This window comes from Poecilia formosa, unplaced genomic scaffold (genome assembly GCF_000485575.1).
Source record: "Poecilia formosa unplaced genomic scaffold, Poecilia_formosa-5.1.2 Scaffold281, whole genome shotgun sequence".
NCBI classification, from domain to species: domain Eukaryota; kingdom Metazoa; phylum Chordata; class Actinopteri; order Cyprinodontiformes; family Poeciliidae; genus Poecilia; species Poecilia formosa.
Window position 1 is genome coordinate 750,442 of NW_006800220.1, and position 17,655 is coordinate 768,096.

At 40.7% G+C, this 17,655-nt stretch overlaps 1 protein-coding gene across 7 annotated transcripts in view; it reads right to left on the reverse strand.

The window, feature by feature from the left end:
- Nucleotides 1-17,655, reverse strand: part of LOC103151431 (potassium voltage-gated channel subfamily C member 1-like) — a 69,110-nt gene that overhangs the window by 12,273 nt on the left and 39,182 nt on the right. For 2 of the 7 annotated variants that reach the window (XM_007571484.2, XM_016681431.1), the window contains exons 3-5: nt 16,561-17,542; nt 13,869-14,063; nt 12,949-13,077 (exon numbers count right to left, since the gene is read on the reverse strand). In XM_007571484.2, coding sequence (XP_007571546.1) covers nt 12,956-13,077; nt 13,869-14,063; nt 16,561-17,542 — 1,299 coding nt within the window. In that variant the 3' untranslated portion in view covers nt 12,949-12,955. Of the gene's footprint in view, nt 1-5,812; nt 5,854-12,369; nt 12,391-12,948; nt 13,078-13,868; nt 14,064-16,560; nt 17,543-17,655 lie in introns of all 7 variants that reach the window. The other 5 variants (XM_016681433.1, XM_016681430.1, XM_016681432.1 and 2 more) reach the window with 4 other exon arrangements.

Below are 17,655 nucleotides of genomic sequence, written 5' to 3' on the forward strand. Positions count from 1 at the left end.
CTAATCTGTTCCTCTGGTGGCGATCCCACAGACCTTCTAGTGTTTTCTTTCAACTTAAGTTTTATTTCCTTCATCGCCATCTTTTCTGTTCTTTTTTCTTTTTAAATCGGCCTTCATCTTCATTCTTCAAGCTTTCACATCACAGCTGATTGGTTTGAGGAACGGATCAGAAAGTTATTAATATTTATAGGAATGATGCTGCCACCACCGTGTTTCTGTCCTAAACTTACAGTTACACACCTGGCAGGTGGATTTATAAAACTATTTAGTTTTCTGGTAGTCAGACAAAATTCAAATGATAATAAAACAATATAAAGACTCTAAAAATGTTTGCATTTGACTAAAAATGTTAACTTATTTAAAAAGCAATGTAAAACCCATTAATGGCATTATCACAAAAGTTACATTTTGTCGCTGGATCCCAGCAGCTGTGTGGAGGTTTTACCTGGACGCTTTCACTGCAAAAGAAAAAAAAGATTTCTGTCCTGCAGCACTGCTCCTCCATTTTGGTTGGTTATTTTATGCTTTGTAACAAAATAAGGTTTGCATCAGGATAATTAGATTAACAGGTCACTGCACCATTTTTAAAATTTTCATTAACAGGTTTTCATTTGAACTGTGCAGAATAAACGTCACATAAAAGGTGGAAAAAATCACATTTTCACGTTTAAAATGACTTTGTGTCTCGTCAGTCGTGTCCCACTGAGCGCCGCTGTCAATCTAACCGTGGACCCGTTGCATTTGCTTTTCATTCATGCAAACTTCAGATGGCCAACGTAAAAAAAAAAGAAGAAAAAAAGCGTTTCCTGCTGTGACCGTTTCCTGCCGTGACCGTTTCCTGTAACCAGATCTCTTCGTACTTTGGCTACAGTGGGAAATGACACGAAAACTAAATCCAGCTGCGCAAGCGACTTGTTGGTGAGTTTAAGACTTATGCAGCGTCCTCAGTGTCCTTTCCCGCTGTATGTGGGTGTGAGCCACAGCATGCAGATGCTGAGTTTTCCCTGCAGGGCGGCGCCACAGAGAACAAAGGGCCGTGCTAACGGCGTGTTGTTGCATCAGAGGAAGTGAAAAAACACCATTGGTAGAAATCTACCAATGAACAGCTCACACACATATAATGGCTGGAGCTTTACTGCTAAATTAAGAGATTTAATGATTTCCAGTGGCATTAAATAAACCTCCAACCATCACATGGCCAGACGGACAACAAGGAGCACGCAGCAGATGACGCCCTGTGTGTCTTCCTGTCCAGAAGCAAACAAGTAAAAATAAAATGAACCTGAATTAAGCTCCACCACTTTGGACAACACATCTTTATTTTATTTATTTATTTTTTTTGTAGGCCTGAGTAGTAAAATATGTATGATGCATTTTTACTGAGCTCTGGAGGTTTTTACGTCACTGAAATGATTCCTGGGAAATATTCTGTGTTGCTTAAATCTGCGGTGCAACGGCTGGGATCAGATGATGAGCTGTTAACCTGAACAGTTACGACTCTTTATTCAATTATTAACATGTTATATTCATTTGTGTTATTTAATTCTTCATGTAGATAATTCAGCATCCTGTTTGCAGAAATACATTTGTACGAAAATGTGCAAAATCTTTTTGGTGAAGCAGTGGGAGTATGGAAAGCCATTTCGCCATATAATCTTCTTGGACTGAGTTTAATAAAGTATTTAAATCCCAACCAGAAATCGTCTAATTTGAGATTATAAACGCCGATCAGCGGTGACATGAAAATGTCTGGATCACAGAAACAAAAACGTTTCACTGAACCGATCGGAATCTAAACTGAACTGGATTATAAGTTGATCTGCATAAAATCTTTTTGTTTCACTGCGAAAACACAAAATCTTACAAAGTGTTTTTGTCTAGTTTCTGTTGCAAATATCTCAGTGAACCTGAATTAAGACAAAACTAAGATAAAACTAATTTAAAAGTAAATAATTCCTTCTATTTCCATTGGCAGATAAATGAACTAATGAGTCAGTTTTCCCATGTCGTAAGTGAAATAACTATAAGTGATTTTGTAAATCTCTGTTGTTTAGATATATTTTGGGAATAAAAGGGGAAGATATAAGATTTTTTTTCTTCTTTCTTTTTACTTATATTTTTCTATTGTACATAATTGTTTTGTTTTTAATTAAATTAATACATTTTCTAGTTAATCTGCCAGCGGTACAAGAACTTTTTCACCAATATTAAGAAATTATTTACTTAAAACAAGCTCCTATGTCTTGCAGAAAAGACACTTGTTAGTTTTGTTTTATTTCATGTGTTATAAAATATTTGCACTAGAAACCAGACTAAAAATACTTGGTAAGATTTTGTGTTTTTGCAGTGTTATTTTTATGTTTGCTTTAAATCAGTTCTGTCAGTTTCCTTCAGTGTTTGTATTTTGATTCTATTTTTGTTAGTTTATTTCTTATCATACACTATTTATTAAGTTATAAGTTAATTCCTACAAATGCAGCACAAAGACACTGAATTTTCTTGGCTCAGGCTGTTTTGCAGAAGTTAATCTGACTTTATGAAAGCAGGTCTGAATGAGAACAGACAGATGAACGAATGTTTTGTGTCCAGATAATTATTTTAAAAACAACAGCGAGCATGCAACATGCTGAGTAGAATGAGGAGGAGAAAGGAGAGGAAGAAAAACACTCATAGTATGAAAAACTGCTAAAACTTTTATGTAAAAACACTAACCACTTTATTAGGTACACCTGTCCAACTGCTCATTAACGCGAATGTGGAATCAGCCAATCACATGGCAGCAACTCGACGCCTTTAGGCAGGTAAACCTGGGCGAGACGATCCGCTGCAGGTCAAACCGAGCGTCAGAAAGGTCGGGCTGGTCTGAGTATTTCAGAAACTGCTGATCTCTGGGGTTTACAGAGGAGGGTCCGAAAAGAGAAAACATTCAGTGAGCAACAGATCTGCAGGCGCGAACGCGGAGGTCAGAGGTGAACGGCCAGACTGGATGGAGCTGATAGAACAGTAACTGAAATAACCATTGGTTACAACCGAGGCCTGCAGCAGAGCATCTCTGAAGACTCAACATGTTGAGCCTGGAGGCGGCTGGGCTACAGCAGCAGACGACCACACCGCCGCCGCTCCTGTCAGCTAACAACAGGAAACTGAGGCAGCGACTCACACAGGCTCAGCAAAACGGACAGAAGATGGAGAAACGTTGCCTGATCTGGTTGGATGATGGGTCAGAATTTGGCATCGACGACATGAAGCCTGGATCCATCCTGTCTGGTATCGACGGTTCAGGCTGCTGGTGGTGCAGTGGTGTGGGGATATTTTCCTGGCACTTGGACCCATTAGTACCAACTGAGCATCATGTCGACCTGAGTGTTGCTGCTGACCATGTCCATCCCTTTATGACCACAGTGGACCATCCTCTGATGGCTACTTCCAGCAGGATAATGCACCATGTCATAAATCATCTCAGACTGGTTTGTTGAACAGTGAGTTCACTGAACTCCACAGTCACCAGATCTCAATCGGAGAACCTTTGGGATGTGGAGGAACGGGAGATTCACATCCTGGATGTACAGCAACTGGATGATGCCATCATGTCAACATGGACCAGATTCTGAGGAATGTCTCCAGTACCTCGTTGAATCTCTGCCATGAAGGATTAAAGCAGCTCTGAATCCAACCCGGTACTATCGAGGTGTACCTAATAAAGTGGCCGATGAGTGTGTATTCAGATGCTGCATTTATTTTGTCCTTGTTTTAAAGACTAAAACATCGTCGCCTTTAGTCGTCGCTGCAATCCAGTGAAGCTGACCTGTGAGGCTTTCTGCACTCGGCTAAATGTTTCACCTGAGGAAACGGCGTCTGTTTGTGCAACACTTCTTCTCCTGTTTCACTGGAAGCAGTCATCCAGGTCAAAATGTTCAGAAGTGCAGAGCTCAGCAAATGGACAGGAGTGTTTTCATCCATTTGTAGCCGAACCGCAGCAGCTGCAATCTGAGCATCGCTGGCCGGCGGCAGTGAAAGCTTCACAGAGAGCAGACGCTCACTTCGCTGCCAGAACTGCTGCTGAGCAACAGAACCAGGTTTCGGTTCTCCTTCTTCTGGTTTTTATTCCATCCATTGCAGATTAGCGAGGTTTTTTCATGACGTCAAAAACTGAAGTTAACTCAACATCTATAGGTTTTAGAGCTTTGTGCCTCTCACCCAGCTCTCTACGTCTCTGCAGGTTTATCTCAATAAATTAGAATATCACTGAAATGTTGATTTCCCTCATTAGTCGTTACATGAATTCAGAGCACACAGGTTGAGATTTCTGTTTGTTTGAGAGATTGCAGCTCACAGCCAATGAAAATCCAAAAGACCAGTTTAACCAGTTGAAATGATCTCAGTCTGGGATCCTTCTGCTCAGATTACTGCGTCAGTGCAGCATGACATGGAGGAGATCCTCAGAGTCTGGCTTCATTAGCTTCTGCTGCATGCTGGGACTTTGATTTACCTTCTGAAAAGAAGTTGTTCTTTAGACACATTTTTTCCTTCCACTTAACTTTTTATCAATGTGCTTGAATATAACACTCTGTGAATAGAAATCTTATTTCTATTCTGTAATATTTGTGGCTTTTCCTCCTTATCAAGTCAGCAGTTTTCTATGCAGAACTTTGGGTTTTCATCAGCTGTAAGCTGTTTTTTCTTTAATGAACATAAATACATGCTTGCAATATGTCACTCTAATATGTATATTTTTTATTATTCCACTGGGACCATCCCATTGAGAAAAGCCCAGATGGGCAGCATAAAGTATTGAACAGCAAATTTACACAAAAAGTCAGCAGAGAAGAAACATTAAAATGAGAAGGATTCTAAATGACCCTAAATTTTGAATTATATTTTAATTTACTGAGAAGCACCTGTAAGATTTCGTCACATAAATCTAATAATCCGAGGCGTCTTGGATTTCAGTGCTTAGTTTGACGTTTGCCCGGTCACTCGGTACCGGATCGAATCCAAACACGTCAGAGCTTCGTGAACATTTCGACCCAAACAGAAGAAAAACAGACGGTGGAAACTGGCAGCCTTCAGGCTTCACTTAAAAATATGAATCGAGAAAGAAGAGAGATGGAGATCATTCAGGAGTCTATGATTTGAATTCTGCAGGATTTTTAGTTGTTTATTTGGGGTTTTTTTTAATCCATGCACTGCAAAACACAAAATCTTACCAAGTATTTTTGGTTTAGTTTATAGAGAAAATATCTGAGTACATTTGAAATAAGACAAACTAACTTAAAAGTAGCTCTGTAGCTCGATATAGAGGCTGATTTTAAGTAAATAATTCCTTAATATTGGTGAAAAATTTCTAGTTCCACTGGCGCCATTACCTAGCAACCCCAGCCAAGCCCAGCCGTTACCTAGCAACCCCAGCCGCTACCTAGCAACCCAGTTCTAGTTCAACTGGCAGATTATTTCACTTATGACAAAACGTTTTTCCCGTTATGAGTTAATTTATTTGCCAATGGAACAAGAACGTTTTCATTAATAATAAAGAATTATTTACTTAAGCCCCTATTTTCTAGGGGGAAAAAAAACAAAAAACTTTTAAGTTACTTTGTCTTATTTCAAGTGTATTAGGAACTAGACAGGAATAAGTTGGTAATATTTATCGTTTTTGCAGTGTGAGAATGAAATGAGGCTGGACGTGTGTGAGCCGCCTCGGTCTGCCGTCAGGGGAAACGAGGAGCCTGGCCGTCACCGCATTCAGCGATGATGACATAATTCCTGCCCAAAGTCACACTTCATTTACACTAAGGAGGGAGCAGGTACCTACCTAGAGTCAGACTTTAGTTACACTTGCACTGCAGTGGCGGCCTGGGGATGGGATGAAGAATGAGTGTTAATCACAGGAGGAGCAGGTTATGTAGAGGAAGAGGAAGAGGAGGAGGAGGAAGAGGAGCAAATATTGTGTCCAGCCTGTTTACCAACATGACTTCAAAATACCTAACGAAGCCTGTCACCATCACAAATTTCACTGGACGATAAACTATAATCTTATTGTTTGGAGACCGTTTTTAAGGAATATAATGATAAAAGGAAAATAATAATGCAAGAGCACATTCTAAAAGATCAATAAACTTTAAATTTGAATGAACATTTAACACTGGAATTGGAAGATATTTTAAATATCCAAAATAAATAAAACAACAAATAAAAATAATTCTGAAGTCTTTTATAAACAAAATCGTCCTTCAATTTATTTTATCATGTGATTAATTGACTTTTTGATTTTACTGTAGCCTAGGTAAACTACATATAAGTATATACATACCTGTCACAGTAATCATGTCAAACCATAAATCACTGCAGCGAACGGCCATCTTAAAGCCTTTTTCTTCTGTTCTTATGTTAGAAATGCACACAGACCACTGAAATGGACCCTAGTGCCTCATACAGCACACTGCCAACTACTGGCCATCCGCTGCAAGTGCAAGCATATTTTTGTTAGATCCAATATGGCCGACATATGAAAACGCAACTCCAGTCCCCCCTCCTACTGTAAAGGACAGAACATTGTGACAAAGTAAGACCAATACTACTGATGTATTTTCCAAATAAGAGAAAATTACAACTGATCACCTAGAAAAAAATCCTAAAAATATAAATTTTCCCCACTTTTTTTATTCCTTAAAAAAGTCAAAAACTCTTTGGGGAAAAACATCCTGACGTAAAGGATCATAATTCATACATGAAAGGGTTAAAGTTTACTACCTCTTTGAATGTGTTTTTGCATTATGTTCTCAAAACAACAATATTATCGTTTATCGCAATAATTTCTGTAACAATGTATCATCCAGTAACATGTGACGCCATGACAGGCCTGACTGTCTTCAGACATGCTCTGTAATGTTTGCCAGGAATCCACAGGATTTGCTGACTGCTCAGTTTCTATCCCTGGATTGCCCATCTACAGTATCATTCCTACATGCGGTCAATTGGCTGTTAAAGGTGGCGTTATCTCCTGTTACCCATAATTAGATGTATTGAGTTTTCTCCTGATGATCACCGGAGCGGCGCATACAGTACATACAGTACAGCCTGCTGGAGAAACGAGACGACATGCAGCCGCGTCCCTCCACCTCCTGTCAGGAGTATCTGGGTCACAGCAGCCTGTAGAGTTATAAATAAAGCTAAAGTCTACTTAAAGGGATACTTCAGTTTTTTTTATTTGGTGTGGAGTATTTCTGATCGATCAGGATTTTACCTGGAGTAGACAGAAGTAAGGAAAATCCTCATGTAGAGTCAAGTGAAGTACGGCATGAAAACTGGCCCATTTAAAGGCAAATTACTTTCAAAATACCTCAAATTTAAGAGCCGGAGTTCACAAAAAAGATTTTTATACTTTACTACTTTTGCATGATACAATTGTTGAATATTTTAATCAACATTACAGGTTTCCTGTAATGTGCAAAAATTACACAAAGATGATGCTACTTTGGCTAAGTCTTTAATCTTTGATTGTATTCATGTCATTTACAGTCGTGGAAAAACAAAAAGCCCTCTGCACTGAAAACCTCCTGGTTATTCCACCAAATACTGATCCTGAACTCTTCCTGAGTTAAAACATTCATATTGTTGTTTATAAATTAATAGGATTTTGTTTTCTTTGCTTTATTTGAGGACTGAAAGCTCTGCATCGTTTTCATTATTTTGACCATTTATCACTGTCTGTAAATTAATACAAAATTTTTGGTTCATGCAATAAAAAACAATGTTCATTTTACTCAAACTTATATCTATAAAAAGTAAAAACCAGAGGAAATGATCATTTTAAATGGTCTCTTCATTTTTCCAGATCTGTATATTAATGCCCTGCAACACTCACCTCCACCTTTTTTAAATAAAATCTGTCAGTCAGTCATATATGATGGTCAAAGGAAGAAAAAACTAAAAATACACTGAGAAAAATGGCTGCTGACTGAAGTGTTTTAAATTTAAGATTAAACTATTTGTCCCACAGTGTGAAAAATGTCTGAAGTTTGTTGAGAGAGCGAGACTTTCAGCAGGTAACAGGAAAGCTGCTCTGTTTTATTATTTAAGCTTTCAGCCTCAGAGTAAACATGAGAATCCCTAGGAAATATTCTGAGAGTCTGAAGTTGGCTTACTGAGATACGTCTCATGAAATAATTACCTGAGCAACAGGTACAAACACAAGAGAAAATCTTTGTATAGCAAAATATCTGTTACTGTAGGCAAGATACTGACTGCTCAGTTACGCCACGTTGTCCCATTTCAGCTTTAATCGTATGAATATTAATCGTGTTGATGGATTGTGACTTGTTGTTTCTTAAATGCGGCTCAGACAAAATATTTGCCAGGTGTGTGAAGAGACGGATCAGAGACACAGTGAGACGACAGCATGCAGGACGACGAGACGCTTTGAACACACAGAGGGTCCTGAGCCTGACATGCTAACAAACACACATCATTTAGATCCACTAGTTGAGCATCTGAAACTAAAACCTTCGAATAAACGTGAGATTTTGTTTAACTTAAAGAGAAATGGTAAAAAATGAACTTTTTTGCAGTTTGTTTTTGAACAAGCATCAACTTTCTGAGGGTAAAAGCTCCTAAAGTTGTGTCTAGTTAAGATTATTTGTTTTCCAGTCACTGATTTCACCGTCATGTTGGAAGTATTTTCCTTCCGACTTCCAGGAAGAACACAAGGGAAGTAAAAACACAACAACAAGACACTGCTGCACAAAACTGAAATATATCCAAAAAAATAAATCACAATCACAGAAAACGGCAAAATATAAACCGAATGTCACCACAATAAAAACAAGCATTCACGTTAGAAACCAAATCACCAAAACATATTTCACTGTACACACCAAGTTAGTAACAAAATGATAGACACAAAAACAATAAATGAAATAAAACTTGTATATATTTGTAAAGTGAGGGAAGAAGAGAAACTGAAGAGTTGAAACCAACAGGACTGAGATCCTGATGAAGGTCTGGAGAGTCAAAGAGGCTGTCGCCCTTTGAGAGCCATGCATCAGCTATGAGCACAGGAAGTCAACATGGCCGACAGTCAGAACAGAAAACACACAGAAGCCGAGGAAGGAAGGCGTCTTACGCTCCGGAAGATCAAATAAAACACAAACGATGCACACAGGAAGGAGGAGCAGAACAATCCCTCTTTAAAACAAAACGCTTCAACTCAACGCAAATACTTTTCAGAAATTTGATTTTCTAGAAACGGGAATCTTATCCACATACAGTTCCTTTAAAAAAAGCATCCATGCTCTTTTTTTGTAACTTTTTCATCTTGTTAGGTTACAACCACAAACTTTGAAGTAGCAACAGGAATCCTCTGATCGGTCAACACAAAGCAGCGCTGAACTCTAAGAGTGAAAATAAAAGTTTTTAACTTTTAGAAATAAAAATGTGAAAAGTGCGAAAGTATTCAGTCATCATTACTTCAATAAAATCCATGTTCACAGGTTAATTAGTGGATATGCAGAAAGAAGGTAACATGATGTGAATAAGACTGACATGATGCCGTCATGAAGGAGCCTTCATGAATGTTTGACTGCTTCCATCATTTGGTAAATAACGGCACTTCTCATTCAAATCTACACTGAAAGTTGCATTAACAGCATCAACTTTGCACTATTTGCACTAAAAGTTGCACCAAAAGTCAATTAAATGTGTAAATTTTGCATTATTCTGCAAAAAATATACTTTTAATCTAAAATTCAATTAAAAGTTGCATTAAGAGTCCTTTAAACATGGCAACCTTTCATTAAACGTGTCATAATTTACCAAATGTCCCTTCATGACAACAAACATTCATGAAGACTCCTTCATGTTTACCACAGAGTCAGGTCAGTATTATGTACACCCCTTCAAATAAAACGTTACCAAAAAGAAACAATAAATAGGAAAAGTAAGTCAAGTAGTCAAGCTGACTATTAGGTATGAATGTGCTGGAATGGTCTAGTCAAAGTTCAGGAGTAGGATCCAATCAGAGGAAGAACTTGGACGTTGATGTCCAGAGTCGTTCTCCGTCCAGTCAGACTGAGACTGAGAAGGACAGGAATGTGTCCAGCTCTGATTCCTCTCTTTACATTTATCAACCGTTTTGTGTTGGTTCATCAGAGGAAACAGAATCAAACACATCTGTGGTCGTCCACAACGAGCTGCAAAAGGTTCTCCGGGTTTGGAGGTCAGCAGGAATCGGATCAAATCCGTTTGATTTTAACCGTAAAGCACTAAGCGCCGTCTCCTCTCTTAGTGCACAGGAAGTTTCAGCAGTTTAAGGAACGAGGACCGTTATAGATCCCCAGCCTAAGGGTACAAATTAAAGTGTGCAATTTGTCTTTAGGTTGCCTTGAAGTGGCGTCCTAATGAGTCCAGTAATTATTTTCCTCAATGCGCTCCTGATTTGCTTTAAAGGGGGATTTTTGTGTCACTTAAATTGCAGTTTGCACAGAAGAACCATTTACAATGGCAGCGTTGTTAGCGTCCTCTAGAAGCGCGGACAGTTGGAAGGCTTGCTTACCTTAGACAGCATGAAGCCACTTGTTAGTCAAACCTGTCGCAGCGTTTTTGTCTGTCTGGTCAGTAAGTGTTTCAGTTGCCGAGTGCAGCCTGGACGCCTTTTTTAACTTCCATAACGGTCTGCGCTGCACCAGGCACTGAAACACAGTCACACCGTCCAGGGAGTCGCATTTCAGATCCATCACACGCTTTGGGAGACGTCTCTGCCGTGTTGCAGCTGATTTATGAACGCACATTTTCTGTTTTGATGCTGCCGTTTTAAGACGCTGATAAAATGCAGCAGCGTTGCTCTTTTACAGCGTGCCATGTTTCCAGAGATGCCGCCCCTGGCATGGACGACTCCACTGACCCCAGGGACCTTGAACCTTGGGAAACCGACTCGCAGCACCATTATAAACGTTTTTAAGTTGGGGAAAAACGTCCAACAAAATGTTAAACATGTACGTTACTGTGCAAAAGTCTTGAGTCCTCAGACTGAGTTATTCATGCATTAGGTGTGTCTGCTACAGAGCCCCATCGGGGACATGGGGGACAATTTTTCTTTTGCGTTCCCTCACAATAAGCAGATAGACTCTGGTCTATTTTTGTATACAGTCACAAATGTCAATTTCAAATTTCAAATATATACACATTTAAAGAGCTTCAGTGAAAACATGTTTATATATTTTTAACTCTTTGGTGCAAAAAAAAAAACTGATTGATAATCAATTTATTTAAGTTTCTGTTTATATCTTAAAGGGATGCAAATCTCATGTTTGACCTGCTTTACTTTTGCATTTTGCACAAAGGTTTGTGGTGCATTTCAATCCTAAAGAGAAAGATATAAAACTTCAGGTATGTCACAAATGAGATATTAACATACATGGAAAAACCTTATATTGTAGCAGAAAGTTATTATTACGAGAACGCAAAAGAAAAACCCTCCATATCCTCTAGGGCTCTGTAGTCATGACACCCATTTCAGTGCATGTGTTAAAGGGTTAAAGGGTCTTATGTAAAGTATTTTCTGCAGACCAAGAGTTACAGAAATAAAGCTTAACTGATATATTTCAGACAGAACCGGTTCCTTTTTGTACCAGTTTACTTCTATATCTGCATGATGCTGTTGCTGCTGCAGCAATAAGGTTTCTGTTTGGTTTATCGTATTTTTGGTATTTTTATACCGATTGTAATGAAAACGCAGCTGATGACAGTTACTACTAATGCCTCATGCAGATACCAGTTAAGTTTATGGCTTTTTTTTCTTTAAAACCTGAAATTTACTTACTTTTAAGTTCTCTGTCTGATATTAAAAACTATTTGATATGGGTGTGCTGTGGTGACGCATGGGTTCAGCACATATGGAGGCCTTAGTCCTCAATGCAGCTGTCGCAGGTTCGATTCCCGGCCTTGGCGACCTTTGCTGCATGTCTTCCCCTTTCTCTTATTACCAAATTAGCTATCAAATAAAGGCAACTAGAGCAAAAAAACCCACTATTTGATATGAAACCTGAGTGCTGCACAAGCTGTGAAAAAAATGAACCATTATGTGTGAATTAAGGCTGATTTCAAACTTTTGCACAGTTCTGTACATGCATAAAACACATTTTTTGATACGGAGATATGAATACACACCACTGTAGCTGCTGTGCAGCGGTTTGCAGCATTAGGCTGTAATAAGTGCTGTTGTTTACCAAGGTGCTGGTCTGTGGGGTTGGGAATACCACGAATAAACACATTAGAAGGGGAAAAAAGAAGTAAAGCCACACAACAACACAAACACGACACTCGGGGGGACAGAGACACAGTGTATAAACACGTAAGAATGAAAAGCCCACATACACACGCGTGATATGACACAACCTGAAGAGAGAGACAACAACAACACAGAGGCACATCAGACAACAAGGTGACCCGCCGTCCCGCTTCATCTTTCTTTCTTCTTACAGATTAGTTAATAACACAGGACACAACAACTGGGTTATATTCACTTGAGTAGCTGGATGTGCTTAGCGATCCTGCACTCATGACAGGATGCAGGTTAAAGAGACACTCACACCAAAACAAACACACAGGTACAAAACATCTGGGATCATTTGTGCTGCAACCCCATTTTCTTTTACACCCTGGACATTGTGTATCGAAATGGTTGCAGACGACGTCACGGAACCAAACAGGAGGTTTTGGCAACCGGGACGTCGGGCTAAGGTTATGCTCAGCTGTTCTGCATCAACCTTAAGGACAAACTCTTTCAGCCACAGAGGAGTGACAAGTCAGCTGCAGCATCTTTGACACAACAGGGTGGAAATATTTGTGTATCTGTGATTTTTGATGATTTGTGTTAAAAGGGGGGGGGGGCGCTACTTTCCTGGGGAGCCAGAACTGGGTTATTTGTGACTTTTTAACTGGTTTCAGTGTTACCTCTGAGCTACGGTTTGATCCAGGAGGAGGTGGAGTTTGCATTGAGGTCCTGCTGTAACAGAGACCCCTCCATCTTATACCAATCCTCAGTCAGAGGGGAGTCTGGGCTGGGAGCCAGGGCTGCTGCCTCTACAGTGGTTTGTTGCCAACAAGAAGGGAGGGAGGGGAAAGTTTGGAGGGAGTGTTTTGTTGGTGCAGGTTGGTGACGGTGGCAGTGGTCAGATTGCAGTATTAAATGAATGGCGGTGGGGGGAAAAACAAGAGGAGGGATGGTGAGGCGGAAAAGGAAAAGGGAGGAAGCAGAGGGGAGGAATTAATGGGAGGTTTGGGAGAGAAAAGGATGAAAATGGGGTAAAAACGGGGGAGGTGCCAGTCAGAAAAGAAAAAAGGGCGACGTGAGAGGGAGAGAGAAACAGACAGGGAGAAACAGAAGTGACGAGAAGTAAATTAATGCATGGTCAACTGTCTGAGTCCAGAAGACAGAGAAAGACAGATCACTTTGAGTCTGAGAGGACGTGACACGTTCTGGGACGGAAAGATCCGGAGACGCCATAGAAAGATGGAGGACATGACCGGAGCTATGTTCAAAAATGTCTTCAAAATGAAAGGAAAAATGTTAGAAAACAACATTATGAGACGGAATAAATCAAACATGACACGAAGCGGTGATGGAAATAAAAACAACGTGAATATGAAGAGGTGGAAACAAAGACAGCAGAGCAGAAGGGCTAATGTTTCTGCAGCCATATGAACTGGAATCTGCATCCACGTGTAATAATTCATCTACGTCTTCTGGACACACAGCGCTCTCTACGTGGTTTCTCTGTGGGGACGTGTTTACTGCGCCTGCCGCCTTGCTCTGTGCTCGTGTTTACACGAGGAGTGCACTTCGCATATCCGTCTCCCGGTGCGACACGTACCTTTCCGCACATTCCCATCTGTGGCGCGGAATTCCCTGGTGTTGAGTAGGAAGCAGGCTCGGTCCTGCTGGTAGCGTTCCCGAGTGGGGCCCCGCCCGATGGGGCTCCGCTCGTCCGGGCTCAGCACCTGGTCGATGGTGGGGCAGTCCTCGTTAGCCAGGGCGGCCGAGGCTGCGTCGCCGTTCTGCTTGGAATCTGGAAGAAAAATTCACAACCGCGGAGGTTTACTGCTGCAAACGGACTTCTGTGTGTCCGGACGACAGCGAGGTCGTCACGGAAACGCGCGGGGAGGGAGGCCTGCTGAACCCAGGTCCAGTTTTATTTGTTTTCATTCAACATCACCATGCATAAGAAATAAAGTATGTAAACAAAAAATTAAGTTAATTTCTTACAATAAATCAAAGAAAACATGAATAAAATACCTAAGAATTTAAATGGCAAAAATATAATTTTACCAAGAATTTTTGTCCAGTTTCTAAAGCAAACATCTTAGCAAACTTGAAATAAGACAAAACTAACTTACAAGGAACTTTTCGCCAAGATATAGGACCTGGTTCAAAGTAAATAATTATTTTATATTCATGAAAAGGTTGACGTAATCTGCCAGTAGAGCCATGTAACATAAACGGCTATCATGTAGGGTTCTTATTTTAAAAAAGGAAGAAAACAACTCTCTAAAAACTTATATCTCATTTTTCTGGTTTTAAGCAAATACAAACAATTTAGGGATACAGTAAAAGTGAAATCTGATTTATTGTCATTGAGAAAAAAAAAGTCTTTTTATTCAAGATATGTAGATGTCTTGTATGTCTCTACAACGTAATTAAATGTTAACAACCAGCAGCTACTTTAAGCGATTCAGGATAATTTTATTTAACTTTCCCAAACACAATTAAAGCTTAAACACACGTGGAACTGGGCTGGTACGATTAAAAGCATTCAGTAGGTGAAATCTGGTTGCTGTGACAATAATTTGACAAAATGAAAAGGCAGCACAGGGCTGAAGGAGCCAGAGACCAGGAGCCAAGCTGACCTCTTCAGAATCGGTTCCTGCATTATTACCATGATATCACGTAAAATATTATCATTTATCGCAATAAATGATACATTTCTGGGACAGAAACATCTGGAGTTTGCACGTTCTCCCTGCATGCATCGGTTCTCTCTGGGTTTTTACGTATTTAAACCAGGACCGTTAACTGACCGTTTCTTAGCACATAGGACTAAGTGAGTGTGAGTCCGGCTGTTTGGTCTTAGTTGACCCAAACAAACAGCAGGATAAACGGCTGTAGGTAACAGACGTAGGGACGCGGCTCCTCTCCATCATGTTTAAGCCCAGTTGACGCTGCATTACTGTCACATTTTGAAAGACAAAACACCGATTAGAGGAAGTGCTGAACCCCGGTAAAAGTTTCTGACTTCCTCCTTGGAGCAACAATAAAATCGACTGGTTCTGCTTCCAGTCTTGACTCCAGGCGATGCTGGCGAGACGCGCTCACTCCTGACTGCTAAGTGATGCGTTAAAGGTGCATTATGGTAGCTAGATGCTAAAGCAGTTTTACTGCTAATGGCAGAAAAAAAAAATCCTGTGAAGTCAGCCAAAATCGAGACGCATTAGTCTGTTTTAATAGATAATTGAGTTCATTGTCTTCCCATGGTGAATGTTCATCAGTGGCAGATGGAAGAGCCTTAAGGCCACTGCGATCCGAAAGCCGATCATAAATTACACAACAGTTCTGATGGGCCAGTGATTTCTCCAGGGTGGTGCGAGAATCAACCACGCATCACCGCTTGATATCACTCCCACTCCGTTCTCTGGAGACTCTGGCACTTTGAAATCAAGAGTACACAAGATCTCTGAAGTCATGCTGCACATCTGAAACAGCAAAGACTGTTTTTGTTTCCAACTGCAGGAAAGATTTATTAACCTCAGAGTTTCAAATATTTTTGCTTTTTTTAATTTTACACAGTTCTTTAAATGTCCTGTCATGGTAACAAACTTTGCAGGACGATAAATTGTTCCAGAATTTATTGCGATAAACTATAATATTGTTGTTTAGAGACCATTTTTGAGTTATAATGGCAGGAACACATTCTCAAAGATCAATAAACTTTAGATTATAATGAACATTTAACACTGAAACTGGAAGACATTTAAAATATCCAAAACAACAGAAACAACAAATAAAATGAATTATGAAGTCTTTGTAAACAAAATTATCTTTCAAAAAAAAGGGAAAGTCGGGATCAAAGCACCAGACTGAAGACTTTTATTGTTCAGTTTTTGGTAAAACAATAAATCAAGCAAATGAAAATCTTTGAGTTTCTTTTAATTTATCATGCGATTAATTGATTTATTGTGACAGGTCTACCTGTGAGTAAATATATTTACCCATTTATTCATAAAAACTGGAACTTTCAGTATCTAGCCGTTATTTTCGCCCCTCAGATTAATTTCACTTCCTGGGAGTCAAACTACCATAATAACCCGATATGGGCTGGAAAACGCAACGTCTCCCCTTTCAGAAACCGCTGGAAGTTTTGGCGCATAGTGTTAGTTACGGTTCTGCACATCGTGATACGTTCGGTCTAGAAGGGTTAATGTGATAAAACAACTGAATCTGTCTGTAAGGGGGAAATTAATATTTTACACAGACTGCATCTGTGATCAAAAATGATGAGAACTTCTTACCTCTGTTGATCTCTATGATTTCCTCCTGAGCAAGAGGACAGTCACCCCCTATTCCTCCAGACCCCATCACTCCACCTAAGACATTTCCCAAGATCCTTTGCGGTGATGCGGTGGCCATTGCCAGGGCGTCTGGCTTGCAGTAGTTGGGCGAGCCCGGCTGAGGCGCTCGAGGGATATGTTTGTTCTTCTTTTTGGGCAGCTTTTGCTTGGCCATAGCCAGAGAGTAGTACATGCCGAAGTTGTTGACAATGACAGGTACAGGCATAGCAATGGTCAGCACACCAGCCAAGGCACAGAGCGCTCCCACCAGCATTCCCGACCACGTCTCCGGGTACATATCACCGTAACCCAGAGTGGTCATCGTCACCACGGCCCACCAAAACCCAATGGGGATGTTCTTGAAGTTGGTGTGGGCGCTGGCGGTCGGGTCGTCCGGGTCTGCCCCAATTCGCTCGGCGTAGTAGATCATGGTGGCGAAGATGAGGACTCCGAGAGCCAGGAAGATGATAAGCAGGAGGAATTCATTGGTGCTGGCGCGAAGGGTGTGGCCGAGGACGCGCAGACCCACAAAGTGGCGAGTGAGCTTGAAGATTCGGAGGATACGGACGAATCGGACAACACGGAGGAACCCCAGGACATCCTTGGCAGCTTTGGAGGACAGACCGCTCAAGCCCACCTCCAGGTAGAAGGGCAGGATGGCGACAAAGTCGATGATGTTGAGGGCACTTTTGAAGAATTCCAACTTGTCTGGACAGAAGATGACCCGCAGCAAGACCTCAATTGTAAACCAAATGACGCAGACGCCTTCGACGTACGTCAACCAGCTGTCGGTCACCACTTCGTACACTATCTCCTCGTGGGTCGTGTTGCCGTCTGTGACGTTCTCTGTCCTGTTTAGGATGGTGTTGAAGGCCTCGTGCGTCTCCATGCAGAAAGTGGAAATGGAGATGAGGATGAAGAAGAGGGAAATGAATGCCACATACTGGAAGGACGGGAGGTTTTGGGAAACACGGTGGGAAAGACGACAAGGGGAAGAAGGAGAAAGAGTCGGACAGTTAGACTGGAAAACATGAATAAAAACAGCAATTCAGACAC